The sequence below is a fragment of the Lathyrus oleraceus genome, chromosome 4 (assembly GCF_024323335.1).
Source record: "Lathyrus oleraceus cultivar Zhongwan6 chromosome 4, CAAS_Psat_ZW6_1.0, whole genome shotgun sequence".
NCBI classification, from domain to species: Eukaryota; Viridiplantae; Streptophyta; class Magnoliopsida; order Fabales; family Fabaceae; genus Lathyrus; species Lathyrus oleraceus.
The window spans coordinates 56,212,356-56,228,704 of record NC_066582.1 but is presented as its reverse complement, the minus strand read 5'-3'; the positions used below and the strand labels follow the sequence as shown (position 1 = coordinate 56,228,704).

At 34.6% G+C, this 16,349-nt stretch overlaps 1 protein-coding gene across 1 annotated transcript; it reads left to right on the top strand.

Moving 5' to 3' along the window:
- The first annotated feature begins 13,950 nt into the window (after nt 1–13,950).
- On the top strand, nt 13,951–15,807 carry LOC127135995 (uncharacterized). The gene is made up of 3 exons (XM_051062609.1): nt 13,951–14,705; nt 14,802–15,102; nt 15,145–15,807. Exons 1-3 carry the CDS (start codon nt 13,951–13,953, stop codon nt 15,805–15,807), a joined length of 1,719 nt encoding a protein of 572 aa, XP_050918566.1.
- Nucleotides 15,808–16,349: the final 542 nt, after the last annotated feature.

Sequence of the window (16,349 nt, the reverse complement as noted above, 5' to 3'; positions counted from 1 at the left end):
ATCTTTTAACATCATGGTATAGTTCTTGTCAAGTAATTAGTCCAAGTATATCTAATTACTTTCTATTGAAGGAACATATAACACACCGCTTAATTCTTCTTCTTCACAAGAATGTTTCCCATACACTTAGGTGTAATCATGTTATTGTCTGAAAATATGGTGAATTTTCTTACCGATTTATTAACTTTGTTAAACCAATCTTTGTTGTATGTCATGTGATTACTACAACCTATGTCTAGATACCATTGAAGTACCAATATCGTGTATAATGACCAAACTTCTATAAAAAAAAGAGCATTGCAACTCTTTAATTTCCACCATCTACTTGAATTTCTTATTGTGAGAGGCACCATTATTTCTTCTCTCTCTTTGAATCTTTGAATTCTTGCCAGCACCTCCATCATTTCACTTCTTCTTTTTCCAATTTTCATTCTCTTTTTTGGTTTTTCAAAAATCTTGTTTCATCCTCTCGAAGAACTTGGCTTAAAGAGATTTCTATGTGACCTTCTTAGAATTCATCTATTTTAAACCTAACTCATGAGCCTCTAAGGATGATTGGTAATATTAAAGCTTCATCTTAAGTAGGTCCTTTGATTCTTCAATTGCCATGACATTGTGATCACATTTTGGAGTTAAGGATCTCAAAACTTTCTCATCCTTTTGTAATTCAATGATCTTCTCACCATACAACTTCATATAATTAGTTAATAACAACAATCTCGAGAAGAAATTTGTAACTACACTACCCTCATTTACATGTGTGTTCTCATATTGCTTCCTCAAAGATTGCAATTTCACCTTCTTTAATTTCTCATCACCTCCATACAACTTCTTGAGTATATTTCACACACCCTTAATCTTTTCTTCTTATATGATCTTCTCAAAGATGTTTTGATCCACACAATAATGGATTAAGAATAGACATTTCCTATCTTTCTTGCTTAATTCACAATGAACTGTCTTATGTGTCTTAGTTACATTGGCCTCTAATGAAAGCAATCAATCATTCATGATTCAAGCACATCTTGAAATCTGAATATGACATTCATCTGCGCAACCCTCTACCATAATGTTTCGCTTTGAAAGCGGATAGATTTGCAAGGAATTAACTAGAAGGTGTGCTTCCATTTTCCATTTATGAAAGCTTGGATCAAACCTATTATCTTTATACCAATTTGTTGGAATATTGTGTCACAAAAGGCAATGTACATAAAGAATGATATATGAAATTAAAGAGGGTTATAATAAAGTTAGAGTAAAGAAATATATTAGAGTGAGTATATATAGCTAGTAAGTCAAATAACCAACTAACTTTTAAAATTGTCAAGTTGTGACAATTTTCTTGTGTTGCAAGTCATTTTATTTGCAACATAACCAAACAACCACTAAAACTGAGTTGCACGACAATAGCATTATCTTGACATACAAGTTAGACTATTACATTGATGTGAAGTATATTTAATTATTTTGTGAGCTTGGATATGATAGTTGGTCATAAGGATATGTCGTTTTGACAATGCACTATCATTATGTAAGATAGACTATTAATAATGAACCAGGAAGCCAATAGGATATGTGAGCCTATTATAGGTATAAATATTTTCTCATTATATGTCATTAGAAGATTTATTTTAAGTAATTTGATATTAGCTATCATTCAGTAATACATATTGGATATAAGAGAATTTCCTACCATATATGATAGTATGGATCACAAACCTCCCACTAACGGCTCCCTTAGAGCGACCAGATGGACACCCAAACATTTGTGTTTGGTGGTATTTATGAATATTAGACTTCATGGAATAACCTATCTTGCACATGATATGATGGGCCTCATAAACCCATATGACCTGCTCTGATACCACTATTTAACACCCTAAAAACCCGCGCGTAATTATCAAAGAATTTAATTAACAAAATATAATCACATAGGATGTCACTCACAATAATCATAGCCTGCTCTGTAACACGGGTTATAACAAAATATTTTACTACATACATTTGCACTTAGGATGTTTAAACGACGTCCAACTCATCTGAATATCTTTGCAGCAAAATCATAATAAAAAAACATACCAATTCAAAATCTCATAATAGTTTTCATAACAAACTTAAAAGCACCAACTCGTGAGTCTTCTCCAAGTACTATCACACCAAAACATAGAACAAATACGAGAGCATGCATTGTCTCTTAGGAAATTTCAACACAAAATAAATTAAATCGCTTTCAGTGTTACGTATCAGAGCATAACCAAAACTAACACGAATAAACTAAAAGAAATAGCTCCAAGAGCTAACTCTCACTCACATAAGCATCTATACTCTTGAGTATCTGTATGATGCCCATACAAAGGCAACATTCAAACAGAAGGGGTAAAAATTGATTTCGATAATAACATCATAGAATATAAAATAGAGTAAAATATCTACATAATCATGTACAACAACATATCACATTCTCACGCCTCAATTATCATCAATATCACATACCACAACACCATCATCACACATAGTCATATTTCAAGCATATGTTGTATTCATGTTATGCGACTCATGACAACGACAAAGACAACGACTCATATGCATGTGGTACCAATTCAACATTTGGTTCTTATTACAAACCCGATTCCCCCTTCAAAATCCCGAACTCCCCCTTCTGAGTTCTGGATAACTCTTTCGTCCCCCTTCAGACTTATGACTTATCTCCTTCAACATATCAACAAAGAATGTATGACATATTAATAATGCAATTAACACAACAATTATAATAATATTTAATCATCCACAATTACAACCATGCATAATGTAATTCACCGTTCTGGACTACCACCAATATAATCAAACACGCCTTCCCAATCATTCACAACACATCAAGTAATTTGTCAATGTGGACCTGATCCATATTCGTTACATCATACACTTCTTTCCCACCTGCTACCAATCTCTGATAAAATCGTTAAAAATATTTTATACCTTAAAAAAAGTTATAACCCTCTGTTTCAGCTACCCAACACTTTTAACCCCATCCCAAAATAATTTACGAGTTGAAAGTTTTGATGAAAACCATGCACAAAGGCGTTACCAAAAAGTTGCTATTTTTTACCCTGAAATTTCCAGCACGATTTACATCTTTTCCAACCTAAAAAAAATCCACGAAATCATCACGAAAAATATTTTATTCCTGAAATAAAGTTATATCCCTCTGCTTCATCTACATAACATTTCAAACCCCTTTCTAAAATGATTTACGAGTTAAAAGTTATGATCAAAACCTTACACAAAGACATTATTAAAAATTTGCAGTTTTTATGAAATTTCCAGCACGATTTTCATCTTCTCCAATCCCAAACACGTCTATAAAATCATCACCACAAATATTTTATGGTTTTAAATTCAGTCATAAACATACATATATAAGTCACTACTTATATTTGTATAATCATGGATCTATATACTACTAGTTCCTAAAACCTTCAAACATCATCAATGGTGAACATACATGGACACTTTAAAACAAAAATTTCATTCAACAAATATTAACATTCATCATCAATCCAAAAAGAATTAGACTTTCCTCTACTCTTCCATTCATATCTCTAATTATGAACTAAATTCTCACTCTTACCTTGTAATTCCAGAAAAATTCAAGTTTTTGGCTATAAGTTCTCTTCCCTAGAGCTCTCCTTAGGTTTTCTTGTTTTTCTCTTCTCTTGTCTCCTTTTCTCCAATCCCAAAAGTTTCAGTTCACTTCTCTCTTCACAAATGAAAATCTAATTTCTATCTTTATAATATTCCACTAAGCCTCAATTTATTACTAACTTACGTTATTTATTTTAATTTTCTATAATTCCCACTTTCCACCCAAACTAATTATTTCATTTTATTTATTATTTCATTTAAATAATAACATAAAAACATTATTTAATCATTTAAATAATTCTAAATAAATCTATCAACCTCTAATTACTCGTCACACTCTCTACCTAAGGGTCACACACCCTTGTTACTCTAACACATCTCAATTATCACACAAATAATAATTAGGCACACACATAAAATTATAATTAATTAATATAAATAGTTTTTAGAGACACGGGGTGTTACACAACAAAGTGAAAATCGCATCGCAACGCAGCACGTGAAAATCACGTGACAACCTAAATATGATCGTCGCGTTGCGACGTGAATTCAACGTCAGTAATACAGAAATGCATAACGATAATGTTCCTGATCAAACATCCATTAAACAGTCAAGATTCCAACGTGATCTCTGTAGATTTTCTGAAAAGCATTTTGCGACCTGAATTACATGTCACAACTATTTTTAAAAAAAAAATTGAAACTCCCCCCTTGTGAAATAATTGACGTTTTTTTATTAGAAAATATATGTTGCGACGTAATTAACACGACGCAACATTTTTTTTATAAAAATTTATAACAACCCACCATCTGAAAAGGATGGTTCTTTTATTTAATCATTAAAAAATATTAGCAACGTGATTATCACATCACAATTGGCCTTTTTTGTCAGAAAATTTTCACGTCGCAATATCATGACGTTGGGGATGGTGTATATATATATATATATATATATATATATATATATATATATATATATATATATATATATATATATATATATATATATATATATATATATATCAGTACACTATATATATATATATATCAGCAATGTTATGCTTACACTAAAAGCGTACACTACATTGTATGTATTGTTCACAAATACGGTGAACAATGTCGTGCATAATGAATAATGCGTGAATAGTGTATGAACAGTACATGAACAATATCGTGTGAACAATTCACATGTGTGTGAACGGTATCGGGACAGTGTCCGTGCACAGTGAATAATACGTAGTGTATGAACAGTACATGAACAATATCGTGTGAACAATTCACATGTGTGTGAACGGTATCGTGACAGTGTCCGTGCACAGTACATGAATAGTGATTTTTTAATAGTAAACATAGTTTGTTAATGAAATGTTAAAAAATAATTAATGAAGTGATAAAGTTGGTTAATAAACGCTTGGATATTAAAAATAATTTTTAGTAGTAAATCAAAATTGGTTAATGAAAAGTAAAAAGTTGGTTAATGAAGTTATGAAGTTTGTTAATAAACGTCCAAATATTAAAAATAATTTTGGACAGTCACCAAAGTTGATTGATAAAATTTAAAAGGTTGGTTAATAAAGTTATGAAATATATATATATATATATATATATATATATATATATATATATATATATATATATATATATATATATATATATATATATATATATATATATATATATATATATATATATATATATATATATATATATATATATCTGATGCCAAATCCAATTTAGATCCTCAGTTGTAGTTGATGTAAGACATTGATGGTCAAACATGTTGATCTAATTTTGAAGTTTCTGTCGTTTGACAGAGGTTCCTTCAAAATTATTTTGGAACTTGTATCAAACTTCTTCAGCTTCTTATCTTTTAACATCATGGTATAGTTCTTGTCAAGTAATTAGTCCAAGTATATCTAATTACTTTCTATTGAAGGAACATATAACACACCGCTTAATTCTTCTTCTTCACAAGAATGTTTTCCATACACTTAGGTGTAATCATGTTATTGTCTGAAAATATGGTGATTTTTCTTACCGATTTATTAACTTTGTTAAACCAATCTTTGTTGTATGTCATGTGATTACTACAACCTATGTCTAGATACCATTGAAGTACCAATATCGTGTATAATGACCAAACTTCTATAAAAAAAAGAGCATTGCAACTCCTTAATTTTCACCATCTACTTGAATTTCTTATTGTGAGAGGCACCGTTATTTCTTCTCTCTCTTTGAATCTTTGAATTCTTGCCAGCACCTCCATCATTTCACTTCTTCTTTTTCCTATTTTCATTCTCTTTTTTGGTTTTTCAAAAATCTTGTTTCATCCTCTCGAAGAACTTAGCTTAAAGAGATTTCTATGTGACCTTCTTAGAATTCATCTATTTTAAACTTAACTCATGAGCCTCTAAGGATGATTGGTAATATTAAAGCTTCATCTTAAGTAGGTCCTTTGATTCTTCAATTGCCATGACATTGTGATCACATTTTGGAGTTAAGGATCTCAAAACTTTCTCATCCTTTTGTAATTCAGTGATCTTCTCACCATACAACTTCATATAATTAGTTAATAACAACAATCTCGAGAAGAAATCTGCAACTACACTACCCTCATTTACACGTGTGTTCTCATATTGCTTCCTCAAAGATTGTAATTTCACCTTCTTTAATTTCTCATCACCTCCATACAACTTCTTGAGTACATTTCACACACCCTTAATCTTTTCTTCTTATATTATCTTCTCAAAGATGTTTTGATCCACACAATAATGGATTAAGAATAGACATTTTCTATCTTTCTTGCGTAATTCACAATGAACTGTCTTATGTGTCTTAGTTACATTGGCCTCTAATGAAAGCAATCAATCATTCATGATTTCAAGCACATCTTGAAATCTGAATATGACATTCATCTGCGCAACCCTCTACCATAATGTTTCGCTTTGAAAGCGGATAGATTTGCAAGGAATTAACTAGAAGGTGTGCTTCCATTTTCCATTTATGAAAGCTTGGATCAAACCTATTATCTTTATACCAATTTGTTGGAATATTGTGTCACAAAAGGCAATGTACATAAAGAATGATATATGAAATTAAAGAGGGTTATAATAAAGTTAGAGTAAAGAAATAGATTAGGGTGAGTATATATAGCTAGTAAGTCAAATAACCAACTAACTTTTAAAATTGTCAAGTTGTGACAATTTTCTTGTGTTGCAAGTCATTTTATTTGCAACATAACCAAACAACCACTAAAACTGAATTGCACGACAATAGCATTATCTTGACATACAAGTTAGATTATTACATTGATGTGAAGTATATTTGATTATTTTGTGAGCTTGGATATGATAGTTGGTCATAAGGATATGTCGTTTTGACAATGCACTATCATTATGTAAGATAGACTATTAATAATGAACCAGGAAGCCAATAGGATATGTGAGCCTATTATAGGTATAAATATTTTCTTATTATATGTCATTACAAGATTTATTTTAAGTAATTTGATATTAGCTATCATTCAGTAATACATATTGGATATAAGAGAATTTCCTACCATATATGATAGTATGGATCACAAACCTCCCACTAACGGCTCCCTTAGAGCGACCAGATGGACATCCAAACATTTTGTGTTTGGTGGTATTTATGAATATTAGACTTCATGGAATAACCTATCTTGCACATGACATGATGGGCCTCATAAACCCATATGACCAGAATTATAAGCTCATTGCATAGATTTCACACATTACACAAGGTGTATCCACTAATAGTTGTACCTATTTTATGACTTATTGTATTACATATACTATTTAGGATCTCTAGTTTGCTGTATTAGCTAAACGAAATTTATTTAATTTAATTTTTTCATGAACATACACAACTTAGACGTGACATATACAAAGTAAACATGAAGTAAGCAACATAGACATTTTGAAACCAACACGTTATAAAAATAATAACATCAACAACATGGTTCTAACAAATGATAATTATACTTTCAACATATTCACCAGTGATATTGAGACATTTCATTATTTTAATAATATCATTTGTTGATCTTTGATTAGTATTATCCATCTGGATTGGACCCTTAATCTCGTAATAACGAAAGATGTAAAATATTGATTTTGAATTTTCATTTGTATTGAGATAAAGATTACTTAACCTTAGTTTTCCATCAATAGCAATTTAAGGAGACTTATATTTAATCTTAACCATCATTTGATTGTCATCATGGCTTAAGAGACTATCAACTTGGGAATTTAGATCTTTGAGAGTGGTACTCCTAGTAACCCTAAAATTAGAAGGAGGTCATTTACTATTGTAGATGTTTTTGATTGGCTGCATTTTATGTTAAAACACTTACTGTACTTAGATGTCTTGACTGATGTCATGACATACTTAAGTAGTATGCTGCAGGATTAGCTAATACATGATTTATTGGATGTCAAACTGAATGTTATGACATTCATTCATGACAGCATTTTCTGGATGTCAAACTGAATGTTATGACATTCATCCCTGGCAGCAGATGCTAAAGTATAGGCTAAGTTTTCTGTTATGTTTCAGTATTTATCTCAGGCTGATTTTCAGGAAACTAACAGCTGTGCTAAAATTCAGGAAACTAACAGCTGTGCTAAAATTAAGAGACCTAACATATAGCCTATTTGTTAGCACCCTAATGTGTGGAAATTAGGTTAACTTGTTTAACCTTAATTTTAGGAAATTCAAGTACAAGGCCCAAGTACTGCACTATAAAAGGATGACAATCCTACTTTCAACAATTCAAGGGGTTTGAAGCGTGAAGAATTAAATATATCATTATATATCCTTGTTGTACTTTCATTGTGTCTTGAATTAGGTTTTACTTGTGAGCCAAGCAATTATCACCTAGATGATTGCATTGGACTAGGGTGTTTATTGAGTTGTAATTGTTGTGTCTCTCTAAGCTTTTAAGCGTGAGTGTTGTGTTTCTTGATTAAAGCTTTTAAGCACAATCAAGAGTTGTTTGAAGTATATCTTCACCACTGACTTTAAAATTCTTAATGGTTGTAATCACTGCTGTGATTGAGGGGGAGTGAGTAGGTACTCAGGTTTTAGTTTAGATTGAAATTGTATTGGGTAGGTCTTAAGTGATAGGATTAAACAAGTGGTTTAAGTCCTGAATTAATACCTCTTATAGTGGATTTCCTCCCTGGCTTGGTAGCCCCCAGATGTAGGTGTGTTTGTCACCGAACTGGGTAAACAATTCTCTATGTCATTTACTGCTTTCTACATTTATTTTCTGCATACATTACCTGTCTGCGTAGAATTGGATGTCATAATATCCAGTGAGACATCGATAGTCTGTTACTAGAATTTCAATTGGCATCAGAGCAGGCACCCTGCCTGTTAATTTATGGGTGAGATCTAGGGACGTTACTTTCTAGTACCATGGACAAGGATGTAGGATTCTCAAATAGACCACCCATGCTGGATGGTTCTAACTATGATGACTGGAAACCTCGTATGATAGCCTTCTTGAGGTCTCTGGATAACAAGGTCTGAAGAGCTGTCAACAAAGGATGGGAACATCCAACGAAGACAGGTAAAGATGGAACCATTATGCAAATTCCTGAAGAAGAGTGGGACAAAGAGCCAGAGGCATTAGCCCTTGGAAACTCTAAGGCTTTGAATGCACTGTTCAATGGGATAAATAAGAACATTTTCAGACTGGTGCATCACTGTGAACTGGCTAAAGAAGTTTGGGATACTCTCAAAACAACTCATGAAGGTACCTCCAAGGTAAGGATGTCTAAACTCCAGATGCTGACTGCTAAGTTTGAAAATCTGAGGATGAAAGAGGATGAGACTATTCATGACTTCCACATGAATATTCTTGAAATTGCCAACACTTCTAGAGGCTTAGGAGAGAAAATGTCTGAAGAAAAACTTGTAAGAAATATTCTCAGATCATTGCCCAAGAGATTTGTCATGAAGGTTACTGCTATAGAAGAGGCTCAAGATATCTGCAATATGAAGGTTGATGAGCTTATTGGTTCTCTCCAAAATTTTGAAATGGGCTTGTGTGAGAATGTTGAAAAGAAAAACAAAAGCATAGCTTTTGTATCAAATACTGAAGAGAATTAAAAAAAAGGAAATATTGGAGGTGATGAAAGTATATCAGAAGCTATAGCCATGCTTGGAAGACAGTTCAACAAGTTCATAAAGAAGATTGATCAAAAAGGTAGACCAAATGTCAAGAACACTTCATCTGACATCAGTAGAAGATCAAAATCTGAAGAAAAGTCCAACCAAGGCAAGGGAATCCAATGTCATGGATGTGAAGGTTTTGGAAACATTAGAGCTGAATGTCCTACCTTCCTCAAGATGCAAAAGAAGGGACTATCTGTCACCTGGTCTGAGGGAGACTCTGAGAGTGAATCAGAAGGAGAATCTACAAAACATGTCACTGCACTAACTAGTGTCTGTGCCTCTGATGATGACTCAAGTGGAGATGAACTTACATTTGATGAACTTGCTGCTTGATATAAAGAGTTATGTGTCAAAAGTGCAGAAGTGTGTCTACAAGGAGAAAAGCAGAAGAAACTTATCAAGGAGCTGGAAGCTGAGAAGAAGAAGCATCTGACAGTCATAGATGATCTAAATGGTGAGATAACCTTGTTGACATCTAAGCTAGATCAAATGACAAAATCCATCAGAATGCTGAATAAAGGAACTGACACTTTGGAAGAAATTCTAAAGGTGGGACAAAAATCATGATCCATGTCTGGTTTAGGCTTTGTTAAGGAATCCTCATCTGAATTCAAAAGCTCAAAGGCTGAAGTTCAGAAAATCAAGCAGAAGTCACAACCAATGTCACAACATCATGGAAACAGGAGGATTAACCATCAAAAGAATAAATTTCAAAGATGGAGATGCCACTACTGTGGAAGATTTGGTCACATAAAACCCTTCTGTTACAGGTTGCATGGTTATCCTAACCAGACCCCTCAAGTCAGACCTAAGCAGAAGGCACCTAAGCAGAATGCCCCTATCAAGAAACAACAATGGGTTGCTAGAATAGCTCACACATCTCTAAGGGCATCTACCAAAGAAGACTGGTATTTTGATAGTGGTTGCTCAAGACATATGACTGGGATGAATAACTTATTGGCAGATATACAACCTCATACTACCAGTTATGTGACCTTTGGTGATGGAGCTAAAGGAAAAATCAAAGGTGTTGGTAAGCTGGACAATCCTGGAGTTCCAGAACTAAATAATGTGTTGTTAGTAAAAGGACTAACTGCTAATCTCATTAACATAAGCCAGCTATGTGATCAAGGCTTCAATGTACAATTCAGTAAGGAAGAATGTGTTGTGAAAAATGGAGAAAATAAGGAAGTTATGAGAGGATCCAAACCAAAGATAACTTCTATTTATGGGAACCTAAAGTCTCAAACGACTCCTCAATGTGCTTCTTAGCCAAGGAAGAAAAAAAAGTGAAGTTGTGGCATATAAGACTTGGATATCTTCATTTGAGAGGAATGAAGAAGATCATATCCAAGGAAGCAGTTAGAGGAATCCCAAAGCTGCTTATTGATGAAGGAAAAGTCTGTGGAGAATGTCAGGTTGGCAAGCAAACCAAGATGTCACATCCTAAGCTTGGACATCCTACAACATTCAAGACTTTGGAACTTTTGCACATGGACTTAATGGGACCTATGCAGGTTGAAAGTCTTGGTGGGAAGAGATATGCTTATGTGGTTGTTGATGACCATTCCAGATACACATGGATAAGCTTCATCAGAGAAAAATCAGATGCATTTGATGTCTTCAGAGATCTATGCATAAGACTCCAAAGAGAAAAGGATAGTAGTGTTATCAGAATAAGAAGTGACCATGGAAAGGAGTTTAAAAATTCCAAGTTTGATGATTTCTGCTCATCTGAAGGAGTAAGTCATGAGTTTTCCTCACCTATTACTCCTCATCAAATTGGAGTAGTTGAAAGGAAGAATAGAACTATTCAAGAATCTGGTAGAGCTATGATTCATGCAAAGAAGCGTCCTATGCACTTTTGGGCTGAAGCTATGAATACAGATTGCTATGTTCACAACATAGTTACCTTGAGAAAGGGAACCTCTTCCACTCTGTATGAAATATGGAAAGGCAGAAAACCTACTGTGGAGTACTTTCATATCTTTGGAAGCAAATGTTACATTCTTACAGATCATGAACAGAGAAGAAAAATGGACCCCAAAAGTGATGAGGGTATATTCCTGGGATACAATACTAATAGCAGAGCATACAGAGTTTTCAACTCCAGAACTAATGTCCTGATGGAATCCATAAATGTTATTGTTGATGATAAAGATGAAGAATCCAATGTCATAGAGGATGTTGGAACATTCCTTGAGACTTCAACAAAAAATGTACAGGATACTCCTACTGGACTTGAGTTAGAAGCATCCAACAAAGTGCCTTCTATCAGGATTCAGAAAGACCACCCTAAAGATATTATCATAGGAGATCCCAATAGTGTTATGATTACTAGATCAAGGGAGAATAGCTCAAATTCCTGCTTTGTATCCAAGGTTGAACCTAAAAATGTGAAAGAAGCTCTGACTGATGAATATTGGATCAATGTTATGCAAGATGAACTGGAGCAGTTTAAAAGGAATGAAGTATGGGAGTTAGTTCCAAGACCTGAAGGGACTAACATCATTGGTACCAAATGGATTTATAAGAACAAGTCTGATGAGAAAGGAATAATCACTAGGAATAAAGCAAGACTAGTGGCACAAGGGTATACTCAAGTTGAAGGGGTTGATTTTGATGAGACTTTTGCACCTGTTGCAAGACTTGAGTCAATAAGGTTGCTATTAGGTGTTGCCTGCATTCTGAAGTTCAAATTGTTCCAAATGGATGTGAAGAGTACCTTTTTAAATGGCTACTTGAATGAAGAAGTCTATGTGGAACAACCTAAAGGGTTCAGTGATCCTAAGCTACCAAAACATGTGTACAAGTTGAGGAAAGCTCTGTATGGCTTGAAGCAAGCTCCTAGAGCTTGGTATGAGATGTTGACTGAATTTCTGACTACTAATGGTTACAGAAAAGGAGGGATAGATAAGACTTTATTTGTGAAGGATGAAGATGGAAAAATCATGATTGTCCAAATATATGTGGATGATATTGTCTTTGGTGGAATGTCAGATAGAATGGTGAAACATTTTGTTAACCAGATGCAATCTGAATTTGAAATGAGTTTGGTTGGGGAATTAACTTATTTTCTTGGACTGCAAGTTAAACAGATGGAAGATTCTATGTTTCTCTCGCAAAGCAAATATGCCAAGAACATAGTTAAGAAGTTTGGTATGGATAATGCTAGTCACAAAAGAACTTCTGCACCTACTCATTTAAAGTTAACTAAAGATGAAGGAGGTTCTAGTATTGATCAATGCTTGTATAGAAGCATGATAGGTAGCCTACTATATCTAATTGCTAGTAGACCTGATATTGCCTATGCAGTTGGTGTGTGTGCTAGATATCAAGCAGGACCCAAAGTGAGTCACTTAAATCAAGTCAAGAGAATTCTCAAGTATATCAATGGGACTTATGATTATGGTATGCTCTACTCTCATGGCTCTAAGCCTATCTTATCTGGGTATTGTGATGTTGATTGGGCTGGGAGTGCTGATGACAGAAAAAGCACATCAGGAGGATGTTTCTTCTTGGGAAACAATCTCATATCTTGGTTCAGCAAGAAATAGAACTGTGTATCATTATCCACTGCAGAAGCTGAGTACATAGCAGCTGGAAGCAGTTGTTCCCAACTGGTATGGATGAAACAGATGCTGACTGAGTACAATGTCACTCAGAATGTCATGACATTGTTCTGTGACAATCTCAGTGCCATCAACATTTCAAAGAATCCTATCCAACACAGCAGGACCAAACATATTGACATTAGACATCACTTCATAAGAGATCTGGTAGAAGACAAAGTGATTACCTTGGAACATGTGGCAACTGAACTACAACTTGCTGACATATTTACAAAGGCTTTGGATGCTACTCAGTTTGAAAATTTAAGGGGCAAGTTGGGAATATGTCTCTCTGAGGAATTATAGCAACTAATGATGTTAGAAATTTACTGTTTAATATTTCAAATTATTAAACAATTGAGTGTGCTCTGATTGGTCAACAGATAATAGCTATTACTCTTGCAACAAGCGTTACCTCTTCCATCGTTTCAACTTTCATTCACGCAAGCATCCTCTCAGAGAAACTTTTCATTTCGTCTCTAAGATACTCATCATGTCTCAACAATCCAACTCTTCTCCTTCCAAGAACATGCCTTGTTCTCCTAGCGCTGAACCAAGCAACCCTAACAGAGAAGATCCTGTTGCTGACTCTGCGAATACCCCACATGCAAGAAGACCTAAAGAAACTGTGTCAGGCTTCTCCTTAGCCATCGCTCTTGAGGAACGAACCAAAGAAGGTTCCAGGTATGTTCACAATGCCATTGTCACTATGGTGACTGGAATACTGTCTGGAAATCATAAGGTCCTTGGGGTTTCCATTCCCTTAAACACTATTGAACCTGATAGTGTCGCTTATCAAGAAAATACTGAGTCTTTAAGAAAGAATATCTCTGATGATGTTGAGCAAACTGATGCTCATAAGGAGTCAAATGTTGACAAACCCTTAGATAATGTGGCTGGTGAGGAAGTTCATGTCACTTATGATGTCAGTGACAACCCTAACTGTGAGGCTGAAATAGTAGACCTGGAGGAATTTTCTGATAATGAACTGTTGTCCTCAGTCCTCCCTAGCATAGCCAAAAGGGTTAGGACTAGGAGAGAAAAGAAAATTGTGGCTCAAAGGTCCCCCAGAAAGAGGATTGATGTTCCAACCTCTTCCAAGACAAAGGTGGCAGCCGAGAGTTCCCTCAAGAGGAAAGGTCATGGTCCAAACAAATCTAGGAGAAAAGTGGTGCCCAAGAAAAAGAAGACCAAGTTTGTTGTTGTTGAGTCTGACTCAGATGTTCCGTGTAATGTCTCTGACACTCTGTCAAAGAAGAAGCCAACCAATAGCAAGCTTGCAGCTAGTGTCCCTGAGGTACCAATTGACAACATATCTTTTCATTTTGCTTCAAGTGTAAACAGGTGGAAATATGTTTATCAGAAGAGGCTGGCTTTGGAAAGGGAATTAGCTCAGAATGTCCTAGACTGTAAGGATATTATGGATCTTTTTCAAGAGGCTGGTTTAATGAAGACTGTGACTCAGTTTTCAAAGTGCTATGAGATGTTGGTGAAGGAATTTATTGTTAATTTGTCTGAAGAATGTGCTGATGGCAAGTCTAAGGAATTCAGGAAAGTGTATGTGAGAGGCAAGTGTGTAAATTTCTCTCCTTCGGTGATCAACAATTATTTGGGAAGGCATGATGAAGCTCAACCTGAGCTTGAGGTGACTGACAACAAAATATGTCAAGTCATCACTGCTAATCAGGTAAAGAAGTGGCCTCTCAAAGGAAAATTGGTGGCAAGTAAACTGAGTGTCAAGTATGCAATGTTGCACAAGATTGGAGTTGCTAACTGGGTGCCCACCAATCATAAATCTACAGTTGTTGTAATGCTTGGAAAGTTTATATATGCTGTTGGAACCAAAGCCAAATTTGACTATGGCTCATATATTTTTGATCAAACTTTGAAGCATGCAGGAAGCTTCAGTGTGAAGGGTCCTATAGCCTTTCCTTCTCTCATCTGTGGTATTGTTTTGAATCAGTTTCCAAACATCTTAACTGAGAATGATTCTGTGAAGAAAAGAGACAGCCCTATGTCTTTCAATCATAAGTTGTTCCTAGGTACCCATGTCCCTGACATTGTCATGACATCAGGTGAGACATCACGTGTAAGCAGTCAGCCAGGTAAAGCTGTTGTCATTGCAATGCTCAAAGAAACCTGCAGGGAATTAGAGGCTAGGAAGCTGAACTTGGAAAAATTGATTAGCTCTTTGGAGATGACTGAAGGTGATGTGCTAGCTGATGGTGGAGAATTTGGTGAAGCGGCTGCTGTTGCAGAAGAAGCTGAAAGACAAGGTGAAGAGGGAGAAGCAGATGCCAGTCCTGATGATGGCACAGATGATGATGCTGACTCTGAGTCAGATGACTAGAACAGTTCTTGTGTTTCTGAAAATTGCTTGTTTTTTTTTTGTCTGTAATATTTAGTGTTGCTTTGGCAACATTTTTGACAAAAAGGGGGAGTAACTCTTGTACCCCAGGACAACAGATTTCCTTGAAGTTGAAGGTCCTCTAAACAAGAGGTTATGTTGATGTTATGTTGTTGTTTGCTCTCTGCTTGATCTTCACTTATGCTGCTGCTGTTTGAAGTTTAACTTCTATGTTTGCTAATGAAGTGTAAAATCAAGGAAATGAGGTAAGGACCAAATAAAATCGAGGCAAAAGGCCTCTAATACATGGCATATGAGATGAACGAGGGAGGATCAAAAGATCTCTTCAATTGCCATAAGAAATCCCTAAGTCAAACATCGATCATAAAGAAGTCAACTGAAAACTCAAGTCAACTTAAAAAATAACAAATAAATAGCAAATTAATCAAGAAAATTATGAAAAATTAAACTAAATAAGGTGGGGTCAGGACATCATCATCCCCCAAAAAGATTTTAAAAATAATGAAAATTGGCACATGAATTAA

Excerpts from the sequence above, each read along its gene's own strand:
- LOC127135995 (XM_051062609.1), top strand. The coding sequence starts at position 13,951 with ATGTCTCAACAATCCAACTCTTCTCCTTCCAAGAACATGCCTTGTTCT. Across the intron at positions 14,706-14,801 it reads TGTAATGTCTCTGACACTCT|GTGGAAATATGTTTATCAGA; the intron begins GTCAAAGAAGAA and ends AAGTGTAAACAG. Across the intron at positions 15,103-15,144 it reads AAGCTCAACCTGAGCTTGAG|GTAAAGAAGTGGCCTCTCAA; the intron begins GTGACTGACAAC and ends ACTGCTAATCAG.